Below are 21,484 nucleotides of genomic sequence, written 5' to 3' on the forward strand. Positions count from 1 at the left end.
TTCATCTGAGCACTTACTTAGCTGGAATATTTTTTTTAAAGACCAGCATAATCATTTGTATGATGCATTTCTGTAGGTCCTTAACAGATCTCTAAATCAAAATGCAATTATTTATAGAATGACGTTTCACTACTTAGCAAATGAAATGTTGCACAATAGGTGAGAGTTGTCATGAGTGCTCAGCACTGTCAGAAGTCATCATTTGGCTTTAAACTGTAGCTAAGTGTTTAAATAATGTGTAATAAGTTTTTATCTTATGTGGGCATATGAAGTTTTGTGGGAGTGTGAGTGTGCTTGCAGAAGGAGCGGAAGGTTTGCAGTACCCATGGCCAGGCAGCAGACTGAAACCAAAGCACTGTTTTTCACCCAGTGTACAGCTTTGTCACATACTCTGTCAGCAGAGGACTCCTCCTGCATCCATCTCACCAAAGACAGCAGCAAAGCCACAGGTTTAATAGCGGCTGCTATGAGGGTAAAAGGGGGTCAGCAGGGCCAGCTGGGGCCAAATTCTGGTGGGCTGCATCTGCTACAGGCTCATATGAACAGGAGGAGACAACAGAAATGGAGAAAGGGGATGCCAGAGCAGTAAGGATGAGATGTATGTCAAACACAGATATTTTTATTATTCAACATTAAGACTGCAGTAGTGCTTAGAGGCTGATGTTTTGGACCTTGTTATACCAGATACCATAAACACAGTTCATACAACAGTCCTTGCTCCAAAGAGCAAGGAAAGTCAGGCTATGGGACCCACAGACAGCTCAAACAGAGGGTACATCTGCTTTTCCAGCTTGTCTGGGGTCCAGCAGGACCCTCCCTACCTGGAACTGATGGGTGACATTCACCAAAGCAGGCTGGGAGGAGTGGAAGAATTGGCCCTTTGAAGGAGTACGTTGGACTACATGTGGCAAGGCAGTAAACAACAGCCAGAGACAGAATAAATGAGTCACTTTTCTAGCATATTTGAATACTGTTTAAATATAAACATTGCAAATGAATGTCTCTAACTGAGAAAAAATAAAATTGGATGCAAAAATACACCAGTGGTATACTGCATATGCATATAAATACATTACATGGTTTGCACAGTCATTATATGTCTTCCTTTCAGAACAACTTTCTATAGCCTGATACAGAAGTTGAAACAGAGAAAAACAGAAGGGAAAGGTCTTCAACTAAACACATTGTTGTTTTGGCAAGTGACTTGCTTCCCAAAAAACTGGGCTATAAAACAAAACATAGTTTCACAACAGACCCATTTGTGTTTTCACATCATATCTACCTCACAGCAGCAGGGGAAAGAGCGAGGAAGGAAATGGTGATGTATACAAGGCGCTCAGTACATTTTAATGGCATCTGAGACCAGTTCCACCACCCTTTCAAAGCCTGTGATGCTAATGGGGTCTGGAAAGGTCATTGTCTCGATAGAGAATGCTTAAGAGCACCCTAAGTGCTTCACTAGGTGCTGGGGCTTAGCCTGTTCGATCCATTCCAGCAGCCAGCTTGCTCCATGCCCTTTGTTCGTAGGTTCTACTCCAGGGCAGATGCACTGGAAGGGGACACTGCAGAGGGGCTGGCGGCTGCTGGGGGCCTGGATGCTCCCATCTCACGGAGGTCAAGGAAGCACAAGCTGCCCAGCTGGGCAACTTCTGTGGGACCAGCCAGGCTCTCCAGGGCCAGTTTGGAAATCCCAATGTCCCTGGGCAATGTCGTGGCATGGGGCAGAGCGTGCAGCTGGGGATACTCCAAACCCAGATCTGGGGGTCCTGCAGAGCAGTGGGACAGCAGGAGTCCTGCCATGGCTGAGCAACCACTCCTCCAGGCCCCAAACTTGGTGGGTGTCCCATCAGCCTAATGCAGCCAGCCCTGCCTGGCTCAGAAGAAGGCAGATAGGGTGCAAGCATGCTCACATGGGACACTTCTAACATCTCTACATTTTGGCTTCAGTTTTTGTTTCCCTCCATTTCCTTAGAAGACAAGAAGCTACACAGGAGGTGCCTGCTCAATCTGGGCTAGCTGGGCAGTCAGCGAGGTGGCCCTCACGGCACCCTGTGAGGTAGATGGAGGTCAGAGCACCAGGGACGTGTCCAGGCAGAGAACATGGTGGCACCAAGGAGACCTTGGTGGCAGTCTGTGACTGCTGTGACGAACAGTCCTGGTCCTTGCAAGCACTGCACCTCCCACGGGTGTCCCCTTTTCCTGGCCGTGCAAGGAGGGCAGTGATTCCCATAGAGATGCTTAACATCGGATTAGGACAAAGTACTTTCCGTAGGAAAAGGTGGCAGTGTTCGCTGTGCTTTGCCCCAGGGCATGGTCTCCATCCCCAGCTCAGCCCACAGTCTGGCACAAGGCTGGTGGCAAGGGGTGCCTTGGCCTAGGACACGTTTATGCTGCAGAACAGCGAGGCCCCGGGTGTCGTGGATGCTGTGCTGTCTGCCAAGTAGCCCAGGATGCTTTTGAGTTCACTGCGTGACAAGTTGGCTTTGATGTACAGGAATGCTTCCAGGTGCCTTTTGCTGTGGAAGAGAAACAGGCAGGTGTTATCTCCTCTGGCAGATCTCCGAGTGCTGGGTCCCTTGTGCCAGGACATGACCCCCACCCCCACTGCAGCAGCACTGAGGTCCCCAGTTGGCATCTGGTGATGCTACACGGGATCCAGCACTGTCCCAGGAGGTCTGGGGTAGGGAATCTCCAAGGCAAAGGAGAAAATCAGGCTTTTTTAGTAGTTTATTTTGTTGTCCAATGACACCGGGATTGCCACAGCCTGGCAGGCAGCCCCCACCCATTTTCACAGATTCAGGCTATATGAACCTCGCCTATACCCATATTTGACTGTTTCCTGGCCCAATTAAAATTCCACATAAGTATCTGCAAATCTATTTCAGTGTCTCTTACCGGATATCTGGGTACGTTGTGGCAAGTGTTGCAACTTCTATTTTAATAGCGCCTAAATCCTGAAGTCGGATTATTTCAGCCAGTTTGGGGAGCGCTGAATTCAGCCACTTGGCTTGAGACCCCTGCCAGAAAAGAAAGTGGTCACAAGGGTATTCTGGAGGTGCAAACCTCCACCCAGCCCAGGAGCTGTATTTCACCAGGGGTACTGCCAACCAGGCTCCTGAGGCTGTTTTCTGGTGATGGGGAAGGACATGGCAGTAATTTTAGGTGTCTCATTGTTTTCAGTGATGTTTCAAGCTTGGGCCAGCCTTGGAGAAACTGGATTAGTTTTGTGGTGGTTTTTAATCCTCTTGCACAAGTGGTGTAGGGTTTGTGATAAGACTGAGGTTTCTGCACGCACCTCAACAGACTCTCTCTGCTCTTGCATGTCTCATCATGTTTTCCTTTCTTTGAGTTTCTATGCTGCCTGGTGTGTGCACGAAGACTGATGGGCAAGGTAATTCATTGCCAAGCACTGTGCTCTACCAGCTCTGCACACATCCCTGCCTTTAGCATCTCCAGGTGCTGCCAAAACCCTCTCCCTACCCACTCACATAAAAGCCCTAACTGGACCTGTTTTCTGGCTGTTGGATTTCCCGAGGCACCTCCTGCCCACACCGAGTGATGCTCAGGCTTGTTCCTTCTAGAGTCAAATTTACATGGGGTGGGTGGTGAAAGATAAGGCTTGGCTTAGCTTCTTTGCAGGTAAATTTAGAGGCGTGAAAGGAGGGAGGTGATCTTAGAGGACAGAGAAGGATGTTTCAGCCATGCAGAAAAAGCAAAGGTTTCTGGTGGAGGAGACCCTCATGTACCAAAGACCCAGCACCATCCATTCCAGCTCCTGCCTGCCCTAAAAGCAGCAGAGAAAGGCAAATCAAGAGCAAGGGGGAAGAGTCAAAGCCCAGAATCTGTGCAAGTTGTCCTGAAACCAAAGAAATACAGTGTTAAGCTTAATCTACTGACCCTGTTAATATAAATCTTCAAAAGGAAACCACAGCGTATGGGACAAAGGAAGACAAAAGAATGGCTCTCCATGCAGGGGAGGGCAGGTTGGTGGCAGGGGAGCCATTCTGCCCACAGGCACTCAGATACCTCTTTCTGTCTAAGGTCCTGCCTTCCAGGAAATTAAGCTGAGTTGGAAAGGTTAATGAGAGGTCCCAGAAAATTCATTTTCCTGTTTTTCAGTGTGCCCATGCCCCGTGCTGTTGCAGACACAGTGAGCACTCACGTACATTGCTGGTGCAGAAGGCTTCCAGGTCAGCAGCATTCTTGGAGATGTTTTGGGCCAGATTTTGCTGTTGTGCTGGAGTTTTCAGGCTGACTTTCCTCTTCAGCAGCCTCACAATGTACTCTTTAACCAAACGGGTGTGAATCTTCTCAACGATAGCCTGTTGGGAAGGAGATGGGGGTCATCCATCTATCTTTTGCTTGTGGACAAAGCAAACTGTGTGTGTGGATGTAGGACAAAAACGTTTTGGATGTTGTAAAACATGCCACACCAAATGCCCGCTGCTGATAACACGTGAGGAACAGTGCTGGTTGCCAGCCTCCCCATGACTGGTTACGGGACATCCTAGATGCCGAGAATTTCTTTGTATTCAAAGTAATGAACTGTGCAAATTTCCAAATGTTGTTTCCTTCTGGGAAGAGTTGAAAGTACAGAAAACATGTGTTAGAGAAGAAGTAGCAGTACTCCACAGAAACAGGAATTCATGCTGCTCCTTCTGTTCCTCTCTCTAATAGACAAAACATCATAATTTTGTTTCAGCTACTGAAAAGACAAAGGCAGGAAATAAAATATTTTTTTACATGGTGATGTTTCATATACACTCCAGCATCACTGAAAATGTGGTTGTGGCTCGGTTATCTGGGATTTGGCCCACTTGCCTCCATCTCCTCCAGTCCTTAGGGCAATCAAAGGAGCCATAAGACAAAACCACACGATTGCATCCAGGTTTCAATGTTGCTAAACCAAACCCATACACAAATAAAGCCAAATTTTGGGTGATCCCTAGGGTACTTTCTCTACAGCAAGGGTGTTTTTTTCTGCAATGCTGCAGCAGAGCTACAGCAGACTGTTTCTGCTGGAGAAGAGTAAGATTTATATGGCTAATCTAGGTAAACTCTGATGCCAGGCCAGCTTGCCAGCTTAACACGGGCCAAGGCAACTCCGGTTGTGGAGGATCAGAGCTGAAAATGCAGCCTCGGCATCCCAGAATCCCTCCAATATTTCTGTTGGACTTACATGGTAGAAAGGATCCTTTAGGGTCCGGAAGTCTGAAATATGTTTGCTGGTGGTTTTAATTATCTCGTTCATAATTTCACTGCTGGAGTCCCACTTATTTTCTGTAAACTTCTTATACATTGGCTGAAAAAAGGAAAATCTGCTTAGTTCCCTGAAAGCAAATTCTATGGACATGTATATTTAACATTTCTATATGTACAGTATTCTACACAGAAACAGTGCAGCGTGCAGTCCTGTGTAGGCATGTGTGACAATGACTTATGGGGGCAGGGGAAGAGGAGGCTGCATAAGGTTTGTGCCCCTTTATTGGTTCCTCACAATGAAGAAGACTTGAGGACTTGAAAGGCTCATATTGGAGATGCCTTTTTTATTTCCACATTTTTAATGTGTTTTTTTTTCCACACCACTTTGTCTAATTAAAGAATTATGGAAACACCAGGACAAAATATGAATCATTAAGAGATGTTTTCAATCATAATTTTTGTTTCCCACAGCAAATAAATATAAAAATTAAAAAAGCACAATAAAAAAGCAGCCGTGGTCCGCCAGATGCCTTCCAAATGTCCGTACAGAGAAAGCAGAAGAGATTGTGTTTGAACATTCCCGATTCCTACACCTTCCCCTCCACCACACTTGCTTAACTTAAAAAGTTAAAAAACTTAAAAAGAAAGGAACCGAAAGTGCCTTTCAGGCCACCTTCATGAAGAAGCTGAAAGCTGTGTAATTGCAGTTCATGTCATTTGTGATTGCTTCCCACAGTTTGGAATGTAAACACTTGCAGGTTGAGACTCTGCCTCCTGCTGCAGCTATCTTAGACACGACCAGCAGGTTTTATGTTCCTCTGCATGGTCATGCCTCTGTAGCTGTGCCTGGTCTGCCTGCAGGCATGAGGACCAGTTCAAGGCGATTCAGAGTTTTCTGACTGATGCTGGGAGGTGACCTGCCTCACAGCCCTTCTGAACTTTGCTGCATTTGAATCAAGAGATTTGGGAAACTGAGAGGAGGGCAGGAGAACACGCTGAGCCATGGGGAAGGGAGTGTGGGCTCTGGATATGGTACCTTCAGCTGCGCAAACAGCTGTTGAAGCAGCACGTCAAAGCCACTGTTTTCAATGTCACTGAGAGTGCTGAGGATACTGGCTTTATTGTCGTCCTTTTCTGGCATGTTTTTCTCTGTGTAGTCTCTACAAGGAAATATCAGCAAGATCAGAATAATCTGTCATCAAAACAGAGAGAGACAGAAATTCAGAGGTCTCCAAACCTTCCTCCGCAGGCAGACAAACCTTCCTCTGCCCACTCTGGAGGACATCACCCCTATCATACTACTATTTGTTGCCTGCAGAGGAAGGAGCAAAGCCTTTTGTTTTGGCCCCTTACCTAAAATTCCAGCAGTTGTTAATATTTGCAATCAGTATGGGCTTATAGTATCTGTGCTTCTTGCTTTTCTCCTTGAAGTCTTCAAAAGCATCCTTGTAGCTGGAGGGGAGATGGGAAGAGGAGAGGAGGGTGAGTGCCTGCCCTAGGGGGGTCTGCCAGCCCTGTTGCCTGATGCTGCCCAGCTCTGCCTGATGCTTCCCGACACTGCCTGGTGCTGCCTGATGCTGCACAGCATTGCCCAACACTGCCCGGTGCTGCCTCACCACACCTTCTCAGGAAGGCAGGCAGCTCCTTCGACAGGCGATGCAACAGCTCCTCGCCCACTGCTGCACTGATGTCCTCGGCTCGCTTCTGGCCGCTGTAGATACTCTAACAAACAAACAAACAAACAAACAAGGTCAATTTTAAATGCTCCAAAAAGGCCAGGTTTGCTGGACAAAAAAGCTACAGATCCTTAAGTGTAGTAACTGCGCCCAGCTCTTCTGCATCTCTGCCTGGGGCCTGAGCCAGGGACTGTGCAGGGCAGCTATACTTGTTTGGTGTGCTCAAGCCAATTTTGAACTCTATTTTGAAATAGGAAGAGAGGTAAAGAAGAAAGAAGCATTAAAGAAAGCCTACTAAATAGCTTAGAAAGTGGGGAAAGCGACATGTGGTTCTTTTGTTTTTTTTTTTCCTGAATATCATATGATTGCAGTAAAAAAACCAAAACCAACAGCAACAAAAAGACCAAACAATTTAAGCACCACCTCAAAATGTGAAGGGTTTATTTTTTTTTTTTTGAAATAAACTACTAATCCTCTCCTGCCAGAAGAGGGATCATGCTGGGTGTGAGGAAAGGGCATGAGCACTTGGAGCATCTCTGCCTGTGACAGTCCCCCAGGGAGCAAGCAGGGCCAGGGCACTGTGCTGCTTCCTCGCTTGGCTAAACCTGCCTCTCGTCTCTTCACTGTTACATTATCCAACATTTAATGGCTTGGCTTCAGCTGGAGGTGCAGAAGAGACTGTACAGGGAGAAATGAAGGCGGCTTTCCTGCTCATTTTGGTTATAGAGTTGTTTGTCTCCAGCACATGGTAGACCAGGACCATGGCAGACCATGGGTTTGGGCTCCCTTGTGCCACCCACCTCGACTACTGCCCTATACAAGGGACTTGGCCTTTTGCTTTCCTGCACTGACCATAGTTAGTCTCAAATCCTAAATCCATACAGGATGCAATTGCTTATTTTGAATATATATGTGTATTACCTGGATAACAAATATTGCTAGTAGTTCGCTCTGAAAATGTCCATTTAGTTTCTCTGGTTCTTTGTCTTCTTTCCATCTTTGGATTTCTTTATCTAAACATTTGCTCAGTGAACTTTTGATAGTAGCCTTTAGGGAAGGAAGAACAACAGCATTTACCACAAAGTGGATGTGGCGGTTCCTGCCTTATGCAGATTTTACTCACCCACCCACCATTTGTCTGGCTGAGCAGACCTTTTCCTTGGCCCTGGCTGTGAAAAGCTCTTTGTTAGGAGATGCCTTGTCCACAAGTTCATGGCAGGAAGGACAACCCCCTCACAATATCCACCTATGCAATTGCAAGTTGAATATTTCAGGGTAAGAATGAAGATCAAGATCTACATCCCTGCCTGTTGCCTGTGTGTAAACCCAGCGCTGCCCTCTGGGTCTGGTTTTGCAATCGTTTTGCATGAGTACTTCTGACGTCTTATGAACTCTGGAGAGTCAAACAAAAAGTTCTGTGGTTTTCTCTGCTCTGACCCCTCTTGTGTGCATGCACACTGTGCAGCAAGGCTCTGGAGATGGTCTGTATGGTGGCTGGCACAAAACTCCGATCACCAAGGGCTTTGGTTGCGTGCTTTGCAGCTCTCACACCCACCTCTCCCATCTGCAAACCATCACGGGCTACAGCTAAACCTGGAACTTGTCTTCTCATTTTCCAGGAATTCCAGCCCCAAATGCCAAAAAGTACTAAGCTATGGGAGTACTGTAAAAGTTGCTTCTTGTTTCCATTAAGGCAAGAGTGATGCAAAAAACAGAGTAACTGTTATTTTCTGCAGACCAGGTGATTCTCCATCGAAGAGACAGATCTTTCAAGACCAGATCTGCTCTGTGCTCACCCAAGGCCTGGCACTGCTGCAGAGACCAGAAGTAATTCTGAATCCATCATCTGTGCGAGGGAGCATAAATCCCTCTGGGGATTAAATAGACAAGTGGGAAGTTACCCATAAAGATTTGTAGTTTGATTTTTTTCCCACTCTCCTACCAGAAGGTTTGCAAGAACAGAGCAGTTCTTTTCTGATGACTCCCAGGGCAGGAGGCTGAGCTAACCACAAGTTTGTTCAGCAAGTCCCATCTAGCAGAAAGCTGATCTGTCCCCGAAAAAGAAACAAAAGCATTCTTGCTTTGCTTCTTTCTGTAAGGGTGTGTGGCTCACAGGTCAGAACTGTGCAGGACAAGTCAGAGCTCTGAGGAGTTATGTGGGAGCACTATAGGGAAGAGGAGGGACTGAACATCTTCTCACCTCTTCACTGTCAAGGTATTTCTTTTCAAGCTCTTCGCTCAAATTTGACGGCAAAAGGCTTCCAAGCTTAACTTTTTCCAACTCCTCTGCTAAAGCTTGATCTTTTCTCATATCTCTGGAATGAAAAAGCCAAACAATCATATTTTCCAAGGGCAGTATAATTCAAGACAGCTGTAGATGCAAATCACTAACACCTTTTGAGGATATCAGTGAAAAAAAGAGATGGAAATTTTCACTGTCCTTAGCCCAGGCAGGACTTGGAGGAACTGAATCTGTGCCAGGGGTGGGACCTGTGAGGCTGGGACCCAGAGCAACCCTGGGGAACAGAGTCGTGTCCTGTCAACCTCCTGAGGAACGACCACTGCGCTGGGTACGGGGGACCCAGAGCAGCAGGAGGGACTGGTCCCAGATCACAGCCTCTCTCTGTCAATATAGGGAGGTGATCAGATGAAAAGTTGGTGTTTTGTGGCTAGCTGGGAATGGAGTGGGTGGCTTCATACCCTGCTGTCGTGTCCCCCCCCATGCTGGTGAGCTGGGTGCTCCTGAGCAGTTCGAGGGAAGGGACCTGTCAGCTGTGGGGGGCTTGGGCCAGCAATTGTAGGGGGGGCTGATTTGGAAGCTGCAGAAGATAACCTTGGGAATCACCTGATTCCCATGTTTGCCCATGGTTCAGCTCCACGAGGGTACACCACCATGCTTCCCACACATGGGCTGTTTCTGATCCAGTGCTGCTCCTTGCTGCTCCCTTCACTGCTGGCCATGGAGAGAGGTGGTCCCTGAACCTGGCCTTTGGAAAATCCTGCAAAGCAGCCCAAGCCCTGGCCAACACTGTCCCCAGTGGACAATGCCCTCAGATACACGATGCAAACTTTGTGGTGTCCTATGATGCAGGGACAGAAGTTGGACTTGATGATACTCGTGGATCCCTTCCAACTCAGGACATTCTATGATTCTATGCTCTGGCTGAGCTCTGCTCTTCACAGCTACTGATTTCCAAAGACATGCTGGTTCAGGCCTGAATATCCTGACCTAGAGCATAGGACTGGCTCTGGAAACCTTCCAGGATCAACACTGACTCATTATACTCTGTCACTGAAACAAGTAAAAATGGAGGTGAAGGTTGAATGACTTTGGGACAGCAGAAGAAACACTGCTGGTGTGTTTACTGGTTTTCACCCAGGAACTGAGAGCCCTCAATTCTCCATCCAGTACTATAAGCCACAACAAGGGACATTTTCAGTTCTGTAACACACAGGGCTTGTGAGGATGAACGGTAACCCTTGGCTGACGATGCCCTCTCACAGGGTCTCACCCTTTGATTTCCTAACCCGGAGGAGCGCACAAACTGTGGGTGATGCCTAAACAACATTCTCTGTGCTCAGGATAATTGTGTCTCAGGCTGTTTGATTTATTGGCTGCCCTCTGGTCCAGAGGGCTGAAATTTCAAAATTTTCCAAGAATGAGTTCAGCTATGCACCTGGAAGAGAAATCAGGTCAATGAACCTGCCCAATTTACCCCACAACTGGAGCCCTAAACATCTGTGTGTGTGTCTGTTGCCCAGGAGCCTGCATGGTAGGGTCAGCCCTTGGTTTACAAACTAGCAGCCTACAGCATGTCCCTTCTGTCTCTCCTGGCCAAGTGGTGTACACCAGCACAACACCAATGACACCAAGACCTAGCCGGGTACCAGACTGCATCACAGTGATATCGATTCATAAATCAAGCAAATGTCTGGTTTTGCAAGCAGTGAACCTGTGTTGATCACCAGGCATAAACATTTGTAAAAGCCTCACTTACTTTGGATAAATGTTGTGCACCCATGAGAGGAGAAGGTAAATATCCTTGTCTTCCAGATAAGACTCAGCATTCTTCTTCGCCTGGGAGGCAAAATAATTGTGGTAGAGTTCTGCATATGTGCTGAACACATTAAACTCAGGAGGATAAAGCTGTTTAATATACTTTACAACTACTGTCAAATCTTCTTTCATTGTCTTTCCCATGTGTAGGAGGTTCTGGCCAACTGTAGAGAGGTTCTCAGTTCTAGGAGTGCGGCTCGTGTCTTTCATTCGAGTCTCTACTGACTCCTTTACTGTAGCCATCCAAAGATCTTTCCATTTTCTCGGTCTAAATTGCAGGTTTTGGTCATGTGGATTCTCTGATGTGTAGTTCTGATCTTCTTTCTCCTGCTCTTTCAGTGCCTCTACTGCCTGCTGCAGCAGTTCGGGGTTTGTTTTCGCTAGCAGTATGGAGTCTTTCAAGATGCTGAAGACTTTATGCTTCAGAATTTCGTAGACAGACTCAATGTCCTGCTGGCTGGTGTTCAGTCCCTCCTCGTTTTTGGTAGACAGGCTTTTCTCCAGGACAATCAGGTGCTGAGCAGCATCAAAAAGCTTGTGTTCTTCAAGGAGATCCATGACTTGTTTGACTGGTGAAAAAAGAACAGCCTTTCTTTACCCAAAAGTGAAATTTAAATTTCTGTTTTATATGAAATGATGTCTCTGGAATACTTAAAAAGCCATGTTTATATTTCTATAATGCTACATCTTAGGCTCCTTTACCATATAGAAAATCTTTCTATTTATTTAAAGATCAGATTATTCCTAGCCTGCCTCTAACTGGGGCAATGGTAATTTGAATACCCATCACCAGTGTGTTACATACTGACAGGTATTCATGTCCTACCCATCATTTTTTTCCAAAATGTAGATTTGTGGGTATTTATTTATTTATTATCCCAATTACCATTAATATGACCTCAAGTAAGAAGCATGGCTTTAGAAAAAAATGTAGACAGAAAGATGTAGCTAAAAAAATTATTTTTGGAGGACATATTTAGTGGGCAAAATAAATATATTTGAACTATCTCACCTGAGCTACTGCCAGTTACTCAATATGGTGTAATCTGGGAGATTATTAGTTAAACTGGAGAAGTTATATCCCAAAATTAGTTTTGTTAGGTGTGTAAGGTTTGTATGGAAAACTCTGGGTGGAGAAAGTCACATTATCTACAAAACTCATCTTACTTCATATTCTCCTCAGAGACCATGGCACAAAAGCTGGGAGTGCCCTATTGGCATCTTCTGATTACACAAAGCTGGGAGACATTATTGAAACCGAGGGCTTGGCGTATTTCACAGGAACAATGGGATAACTTGAATAGCGAATGGACTGAAATTTAATAGCACAAAGTATAAGATACGAATTGAATAGAACAAAAGTTACTTAGCAACAAAAAAGATTTTCTGCTGCAGAACGGATGTGAATCAGCTTGAGATGGAGGAGGAAAAAGAGGTGCCTAGAGAACTAGTAAATCATTACTGTGAGATGATGGCAAAAATGTCAGATATGACTCGAGGATGTATCCAGTGGGGAAGGTCCAGCTAAGATTGGAAAATGATACTAATAACATGTTGTACCAGGCATTGGTGGTATCTGATCTGGAATATTTTCTGCAATTCTAGTTGCTTTATTAAAAAAAAAAAAAAAAAGACATTGGGAATGGGACAATGCAGGAGTACGGACAAAGGCACAAAGGGCCTGTTTTCAGTAGACTCATTCACAGTGTCACAGTATGTTTGGGATTGGAAGGGACCTCAAAAGATCATCTAGTCCAATCCCCCTGCTGGAGCAGGAATGCCTAGGTGAGGTTGCACAGGAACATGTCCAGGCGGGTTTTGAATGTCTCCAGGGAAGGAGACTCCACAACCTCCCTGGGCAGCCTGTTCCAGTGCTCTGTCACCCTTACTGAGAAGTTTTTTCTCAAATTTAACCTCTTGTGTTCCAGCTTGATCCCATTACCCCTTGTCCTATCATTGTTTGCCACCGAGAAGAGCCTGGCTCCATCCTCATGGCACTCACCCTTTATATATTTATAAACATTAATAAGGTCCCCCCTTAGTCTCCTCTTCTCCAAACTAAAGAGACCCAGCTCCCTCAGCCTTTCTTCATAAGGGAGATGCTCCACTCCCTTAATCATCTTCGTTGCCCTACGCTGGACCCTCTCCAGCAGTTCCCTGTCCATCTGGAAATGAGGGGCCCAGAACTGGACACAATATTCCAGATGTGGTCTCACCAGGGCGGAGTAGAGGGGAAGGAGGACCTCTCTCGATCTACTAACCACCCCCCTTCTAATACACCCCAGGATTCGTTCATTTAGCTGAGCAAATTCAAGGCCAAGAAGGGAAACCACCACTTACGGGAAACATTTGACACATGGAGAAAGAGAAGGCAATTAGCCAGGTAAAGGCTTGCCTGGAAATTAGATAATTTGTACTAAACCCCTGAAACTGTGGAAGAAGTCCCCAGTAAAGGAGGTAGGACTGAAAAATGACCTTATTTTAAAGTATAACTTTCCAAGTTTATGAACCAAGTAACGAGATGTGTCACCTGAGGTGGCAGGTGAGCCTTGAAAGTGTCAAGGGGCACTTTCATCTCCAGATCTGGGTTTCTCCGAGCAGGTATTTTTCTGCCTCTCTAGGCACCCTGCAGGGACAGTGTCTGTGGCTCGAGGAGTTGTATGTTCAGATATCAGCCCCAGGAAAGACCTAAGTGCGCTGCTCTCTGCTGTCCCTGGGGGAAGAGGAGATTTCACAGGGTGGTGGTTTCATGGAGGAACAAAGAGGGATGCTTTGGTTTCTCAGCCACCCACCCGTGTGCCCCAATAAGAGGTAGAAATAAGTTTTGTTTTGGACAGAAAACCTTCAAACTGGCAGTTCCTCAACCAGTGTGCCCTTAATACCAAAGGACCAGGACTTGACGTCATGTCCCCCTCAGCCCATGCTTCCTCAGGGTCCTCGGCCAACTCACTTTGATCTGTCAGTGCCCTTGTTTCTCAAGGGGACAATTCACTACTTCGTGCAGCCCCTCTTGAGATAACTATGGCCTATGGGGTGGTGCAAGGAGGAGTGCTTACCACTGGGTGGCTTGGTCTTTTTCATCTTCTTGAGTGCACTTGTGAGCATTCCCTTTATTCCTTTCTTCCCCTTTTCAAGGCTGTCTCCAGCAGAGGTGCAGCTCCCATTGCTCGTGATTGAAGATGCACGTGAGGGTCTGCAAGCTCCTTCTGGCCTTTCACTCATCTTCTCCTGGTCCTTGGACCAGATCTCGTCTCCAGAAGGTTCAGCTACTGATGTTGAAGGGTTTTCTAGCTGCCTGTTTGCACCAATGCAACCCTCTGATCCATCGCGTATTCCAATAGGACCGCTTTGGAAAAAAGGTAACATTTTCATCATTTTCCTTCTAGCCTGTAAATTTCAGAAAAAAATCTGATCAGATTACAACAGTTTGCATTAAAATTACCATGGCACAATGTGGCAGTGTGCTTTCTCATTAAAACAAAAAATAAATCTGTGAATAGCTGTCCTTGCATGGGCAGTGTGGGGAGCATTACACAGGTCTGGTATGAGCACAGCTCTGCAGGAGAGCTCCTGAGCAACATCACCTCAGGTAACTGAGAGCATGGAAGCAGCTCTCTGGTTTAATCAATAACTTAGAGAAAATCGATGAGTGATTTTAAGGGTGATGCAGATAGTCTGATTTGAGACCTTGAGTTTTTCTGGATACTGGAGAGCTGTGGGAGTACAGACATGAGCGTGGATACTACACAGGAATGATACGGGTGGGGTAGGACAAGCGTCCTGTCGCTATTCAAAGCAGCCACCAAACTCCCATATTTTATATGGCATCAGGATCAACTCCAGCCGTTCTTAGGGCCTAGTTTTGCTGATCTCTGCTCATCTGGCTGCAAATCTATTTGTGGAAGCACACATGCACACTGACTTTGCAAATACAGCGTGAAAATGAGATGAGCCTACCAAGCCAGGTACGCAACAGCTGTTGCTGAGAAAAAGTCCTGCCTGTTGAACTGTGTCTCCATGGAAATCAGTAATAAAATTCTTAGCTTCATGTAGGAGAGCTCCCAGAGAAGGTGGCTGAGAGTTCAGAAACATCAGAAATGTGAGAACCATGGTTAAAAGGATGGGACTGTGGGAAGCACAGCAGTATCTCCTGATACAAACATCACTAGGCTTATTATTTCAGGCCAAAAACATCAGTCAGAAAGATGGTTTGAACACTCTGTGTGCTGCCTGCATCCCTACAGTGGCAGACACAAGCTCAAGGACGCATTCAGACCCCCCAAACCCACTCACAGTCTATGTAATCTCGTTTTTAAAATGCTCCCAGGGTGTCTACAGTATCCCAAACAAGGCAACTTCAGTGCAGCTTTTTGCAACTTCATTCCAACTTGTTGGGTGTTTTCACACACCTGGGACCGATTATTGCCCAGTCTGATTATGTTGAGATGTGGGGCTGCAGTGCAGGACGTGCCTTGTGCCGAAACACATACCAGTGAAATGGGGCAGCGGAGGGAGTAAGGGACCCCCAATAGCAGGGACTAACCAGGCTGGACTTTTCCCAAAGCTGCTAAATGAAACCAGTGAACAGGGCTGCTGCTCATCCAGAACGCTCCTTGCGTGGCTGAGAAGCAAGTATGAACAAGGCATGAGGATCGGGGTGGTTTGGCCTTGTTTGAACAGATGCTTTCCTGCCACAGTCCTGCTCCACCACCGAGCCTCCCATGCTCCTGCACTACAAATAATTAACAATGTAAAGTTGTTAATGTAACAACATCTTTTTTAGAATTTATATTTAGAATTATTTATTTACATATTGTTATAGATTTCTTTGCATAATTATACTAATTTCTATAATGATTATTTATTTATTATAGATAAAGTGACTCATAGTTTTCAATCCTTGTTTAAGTGACTTTCTGGGAGACCAGTGCACTTGTGTATGAAGATCTGTGAGGCAAGCTTTGGCTAACTTGTACTGCGTAAGGGCAGAGGAATTAGCCTGTAAACAAAGGAAGAATTTGGGCTTCAGTTATAAAGCCACAATGTGGTGATCTTCAAATACCCTTGTTAGGTTTAAACTGTTGATTCATATAATGCTGATACAAACCGTGATAGTTATTTCTAGGCAAACTGGTTGGAAGACTGTGGCTTTTCGTTTTAATTGTGATTCCTCCTGCTGGCTCCTGGCAGCTTGGAGAGCTTTGAAGCTCAAGTCAGTGGTAGCAGCCGGGTGGTTCAGAAAGCAGTTCATCTGGTGTGGTTTAAAAGCTGTCCCTCGCCATGCTTTGGCTGCCAGGGCATGCTCAGGATTAGCAAGGCTATTGTTATTAAAAGACAACAAAGATGAAAACTCATTCGGGAAGGAGAGAAAGGGGCGTGGGTGTGCGTGATCTGGCTGGCTCTCAGCTAAACTGGTGGTCTGTGACCCGGGGCAAAGGGCGATGGATGCTAAACCTGAGGTGCTGCTACGGCTGAGCGGGACTGCGGTCACAGCTGAGAGCGTTGGGTCTCTGTGTCGGATCTCCGTGCCAGGTCGCTGCTCTGCAGAGCCCTCCTGCCCCAGTGCTGTGGGGCTGGTGGTGTGGGTGAGCAAAGCGGGGATGAGAACCGGAGCTGCCCCATGGTAGAGTCATGGCTGGAGCTGCACACCTGCCTCTTCCCCCGCACATTTACTGGGGAGGGAGGGAGGAAAAGTCCCTGCAGTTCACTCCAGCTACTCGAGCCAGGATGCCCCATTAAAATCCTAAAAACAGTGGCAAAGAGCTCCTTTTTGTTACATTTCTATTAAAAAAAAAATATGGTAGCAAGGATTGTCTGTAAGCCTTTGGGACTTTCCTAATTGTTGTAGCTCATTTCCCAATATGATGCTGTGTTTAGATTAATTCTGCCAAATCCCTTCCTTCCTGTTTGTTCAAGCACAGACTCAGCCGAGTCCTTTCTCTCTCTCCTATTACTCAAAGCAAAGCATTTATCAAAGCATTTATTATTATTATTATTTTTTTAACCAATAAAGTAACCCTCTCTTTCCTATAGCTGAAGTGACTTTCAGGGTCTTTTGTTTTGATGAATGATGATGAGAAAGGAGGATTTCAGAACGTTTTTTTTTCTTCTTCAATACTAAGATGAATGTCATGTATCTTTGAGAACCATTGAAATGACACTACACATAAAAGAATCCTTAAGGGAATGATTAAGCTGGTTGAAAGCTTAGTTTTTAACAGCGGGTAGAACTTTGTCTTGGTAATGCTCTGAAAGGGCAGGGTGCGGGGGCTGATGGTCCCCAGGGGGGAAGCAGGTAGACGGGCATGTGCTGTTGGGGGCTGCAGCCTGGGCACCGAGCCCCTGTCTGCAGTGTGTCCCTATGCCCTGACCTGCCAAAAAAAAGTCCTACAGACAAATTAGAAGAAAGATCACATCAGCTCCAGCATTTTCACCCAGGGGCTGCACATCAGGAGCAGGAGAACTGTTGGCAGTGTTGGCATGTCAGGGTGTGCTTTTTCACCTTGAATTAATAAACACCAAAGCAGTTAATCATCTGAGCAAGGCTGTCAATGCAATAGCTGCTATGGGCACTCACATTTGGCTGGCTTGAATGTTCGCCTACTGTTTATCAGTTTGCCAGTGCTGGTTTGCATATGTTTGTATCTACAGCAGGAAATACCAGTCAACACCAGCTCCCAGTTCTGCCTTGAAATGCAGCCTGTCTCACTTATGGCAAGTGGCACCAAAACCTCCTCCTCCCTATCTGCTTTTTATCACAAAATGGCCAAGCACTTACTGTAAGAAACACCTATAAGAAACTTTCTTATAGAAAAAAATGACTTTCTACAAGAAATACTGAGATAAAAGGAGGTGGCACCCATTACAGCTGGAGGCCACAGGCAGGAGATGCTGTGCAGGCATTGTTCCTTGTGTCTCTCTGGCTTGGATGGCCACAGGCTGCTCCTGTATGCCTGTGTTCTGCTCACAAATCAAAGCTTGTTAAAGCTCCAGCAGGCTCCTAATTATTTTAGCAGTTAATACTTTGGGAAACGCTGAATCATTTCCCAGGCACAGAGATCAAATTCAAGTCTTGGGGAATTTAATGGTTTAATGATTTAAGGCGAAGACTTGACATAGATCCCAACTCATTATTACTAATTTACTGTTAATTTACAGTTATCATCATCATCATCCTCATTATTATATGGCACTATAGTTTGTGGTGGGGGAGTCTTTAGCTCCAATTATTTTTGGTTTCCAACCAGAAGAGCAGCACAGCTCCCACAGCATCCTCTGCTACCCTGTACACAGGTCCTGTGCCACCAGGACATAGGTGCTGCTGGTGGCTGGAGAGGGACCCAGCGAGCTCTCTGAATGCTGTCAATCACAGTGTGTATCCCCTGGGCTGGAGCCTTTCTGGGCTGGGCAGCACGGGCAGGCAAACACCTGGAGCAGATCCATGACACAGAAGGACACATCCTGACCTCTGGGTATGGTGGCTTCCCTTTTTCTCATGTTCCTCCTTGAAGGAAACAGCTTTCAAGCCAACATGCTTAGGAATGAGCTTATTCACGAGGGGTGGCTCATGGTGTGCCAGAGAGCACTCAGGGGAGAGGTTTACCGATTATCCCTATTCTGAAATTTCTGCTGATCTTTTTCTCCACTTCTTTTTCCTGAGCTGCTGCCAGTATTAACAAGTATTTGTTTGGAATTTTAGCCCTCTCCAGCCTGCTGACATGCTGGGTCACAAGGATTTATGTCTTGTTTTAGTGGAAATCCCCCACTCTCCCACAGACTCTCAGAAATCCAAAGTTTGTTCTCTGAATTTGCATTAGCCTTTTCGTCCACCCCTGCCCCTCACTCCCCATGGAAGTGGGGTCAGCCCTACCCACATGAGAAAACTGCACTGAATCAAACCATCTTTGGAAGCAGTAAAGCAATGCAGCCAATCTGAGTTTAGTGTATCTCAAATTGTGCAATAACACCTAAATAACCTGCTCATAAGTCAAAGCAAAGATGTCTACAGAGATGTCAGCCCTGATCTTTGCACATTGGACAGTCCTCCTAGGAGGTGGGGGTTTTTTCTGATTTTTGTTAGATGGATTGGGTACTGAGTGGACACACTGGGGGCTTCCACTTGGTTCTGCCTGGGAAATCACAGTTCATAGACAAGCTGGGCCACCAACACCCCCACCTTGGAATTTTACTGTGCAGCTAAAATTCATGCTCTTGTCTGCAGACCCCTAAGGGACATGTACCACTCCATGTGGTCCAGCACCATTCTGATGGTGGACAAGCTCTGCTTATAATGAGGTCAAAAGCTGAGGAGAAAAAAACCCCTATGTTTCCAGTAAAGAAGTCAAGGCAGGAGCAGAGCATCGGCTGGTAACTCAATCCATGCCCCTTAGAACTACTGGGCACCCACATGAGGCTGGGGGTGACAGGGGACCCGAGGGATCTAGGGGAATGGTAAGTGGCAGAGCAGGCAGAGGATCCATCCCAGGGTACCTCAACTGGTGTGAGATGCCTTAAATCATGTTATTTATTGACTGCCTTGAGAACGGCACAGATATTGCCACAGTTTAAAATGAGAATTTGGTTTCCCTAAATTGCTTAAGCAAACTGAAAATGGTCCTGTAAACCAGCACCTCCTGTTGTTAGCGAGAATTTTTTCAACAGCAAAGGAGAAGAGAAAATTACACATATATATTGTTATTGGGAAAAAGCAGATAAAATGTGGTGTAATATGCTCATTTTTCTTCTTGTTTCAAATCTGGGTATTATCATTTTGAACTGCTGCTGCTGAAGGAGAAACCAGCTGCTGCTGTCCAGGATTTTGTTTGCCTATTACTATTCAGGCTTGGAGTTTGCAACGTTCACTGCTAGACTTAACAGTGGCCAAGAAGATACACAAATTCCCCAGGAACCAGACTTAGAGCTCCTGGAGTGCTCTCCCCTGCCAGTACTTTTATACTCTTTGGTTTTCCAGGCCTCTTTTTGAAGAGAAGGTGACTGAGACAAACTCGAACTTGAGTTTCCCAAAGCTCTCTGCTCCTGTTCAATCGGTGCAATTGGAACTGGCAAGCCTCAAAGTCCCTCGGCAGCAGCAAGCAGTTGGGTAATTTAGAGAATGACTGTTTCTTCAGATTTTCTGCTCTGAACTTGGGTGATGGTGAGGTACTGTAGCTTCTATATCAGCCATATGCTCCAGCCACAGCAAGTCTCTTCCTTACTTTGCAGCAACCTTAAGATCAAACCCTACGTTAAACACACCAAGGATCCTAACCCTGAGGTGGAACCCTTCCATTCGTGCCCAAGGAGCTGATGCGATGGATGGGGGGCAGCTGCCCAAGGATAGGAGGGAATTTCAACAAGCTCTTCAGTGCTCTCAGAAAAGGAAGGTCCTAGGAGCAGTGGGACTTCCCTGACTGGGAAAGAAAATAGCCACAAAACGGCAAGCATGGCAATGCAGAACCATGTCAGCTCAGCATGGTGACCCCAGCAGTGTGCAGGGTACAGAGGCTGCCTGGGACCATACAGGATCCAGGCACTGAAATCATGGTTTTCCAGTGCAGATGGGCTGAGTGAATCATAATCCAATTATTTTCGTGTGATCTGGGAGAAAACCACTTCCCTCTGAAAGACAAAGCCAAGAGAGAAGGGGGAGGGAAGTGGCACGCTGGATCTGGATCTTGGTCCCGATCTCGGTTTAGGATGCATTGGTGCCCAACACCTATGTTCGGATTTTGGGGGAGGGGTTGGGAAGGGCGGTAACAGGAGTCACCGCTTGCAGCCTGCGTTCATGCCTGGAAACCTGGGGGATAAGCAACAGAAATCAGACCCAGCTGTCACAGTGCCATTGCCAGACATATTCTTGCAGTGCCCAGCTCTGCGATGTGCCTGGAGCTGCTGCCCTTCTCGTATCAGTTTGATTTATTCTCTATTCTGGCAGTTACAAAGTGAGGCTGAAACCTGTCTCTTTGTCCGGGAATCCATCCTTTAGCACCTTCCACTTATTTTCGCCCTCTCTCAGACACATCAGAGAGCCTTGGCGCTCGCTAACCTTGCAACAAGTGAGGCGGGAGGGAGGCAGAGGCGCGGGAGAAGCGGGAGAGACACCGGTCCTAGGGGGGAAGGGGAAAGCCCCGAGCTCGGCAGCACGGACGGGCGGCACGAAGCACTTACTCTGCGGCGGGTCCCGGGCGACTGCGCGGCGCTGGCGGCGGGCGGCACTGGCTGCGGAGCCCCGGGGCAGCCCGGCTATAAGGGGAGGGCGCGGAGGCGGGGACCCGGCGGCTGGGAAACTCCGGCTGCACCTCCCCTCCCAAAATGAGCTCAGGCCAAAGGGAAGTGAGAAATCCCCTCCGACGGGAAACAGGTCCCCGCGGGAGGGGGGAATAGCTGCCCCCCGTGGTGGTGGCATCTGCCTCAGGTTGGTCGCCAAAGGGCTGAGCCCCAGTGTCACAACCTGGTGGACCGGTGGGTGGGGCAGCCCGGCTTCACTGCCTCAAGGATTTGTACATATGATGTGTCTGTCCTCCATTGCAATCTTGGAAACCCAGTGGTA

General features: G+C 46.8%; 1 protein-coding gene across 1 annotated transcript; it reads right to left on the minus strand.

Annotated features, from left to right (window-relative positions):
• Window positions 1-603: 603 nt before the first annotated feature.
• Window positions 604-21,238, minus strand: TNFAIP2 (TNF alpha induced protein 2). Its single transcript, XM_005506079.3, has 12 exons — window positions 21,103-21,238; window positions 13,992-14,322; window positions 10,877-11,504; window positions 9,079-9,193; window positions 7,800-7,925; window positions 6,824-6,924; window positions 6,556-6,654; window positions 6,239-6,362; window positions 5,180-5,302; window positions 4,167-4,322; window positions 2,896-3,017; window positions 604-2,516 (listed from the first exon to the last, which is right to left on the minus strand). The coding sequence occupies exons 2-12, from the start codon at window positions 14,308-14,310 to the stop codon at window positions 2,375-2,377; spliced, it is 2,055 nt and encodes a 684-aa protein (XP_005506136.2). The 5' UTR covers window positions 14,311-14,322; window positions 21,103-21,238; the 3' UTR covers window positions 604-2,374.
• Window positions 21,239-21,484: the final 246 nt, after the last annotated feature.

Source organism: Columba livia, chromosome 5, assembly GCF_036013475.1.
Source record: "Columba livia isolate bColLiv1 breed racing homer chromosome 5, bColLiv1.pat.W.v2, whole genome shotgun sequence".
Taxonomy (NCBI): domain Eukaryota; kingdom Metazoa; phylum Chordata; class Aves; order Columbiformes; family Columbidae; genus Columba; species Columba livia.

What these genes read in the sequence shown, in the direction of transcription:
- TNFAIP2 (XM_005506079.3), bottom strand. Translation starts at nt 14,310, where the DNA reads ATGATGAAAATGTTACCTTTTTTCCAAAGCGGTCCTATTGGAATACGC. An exon ending in AACAACTGCTGGAATTTTAG is followed by an intron (nt 6,363 to 6,555) that starts GTAAGGGGCCAA and finishes ATTTCCTTGTAG; the next exon opens with AGACTACACAGAGAAAAACA. An exon ending in ACAACGTACCCAGATATCCG is followed by an intron (nt 2,517 to 2,895) that starts GTAAGAGACACT and finishes TCTCTTCCACAG; the next exon opens with CAAAAGGCACCTGGAAGCAT.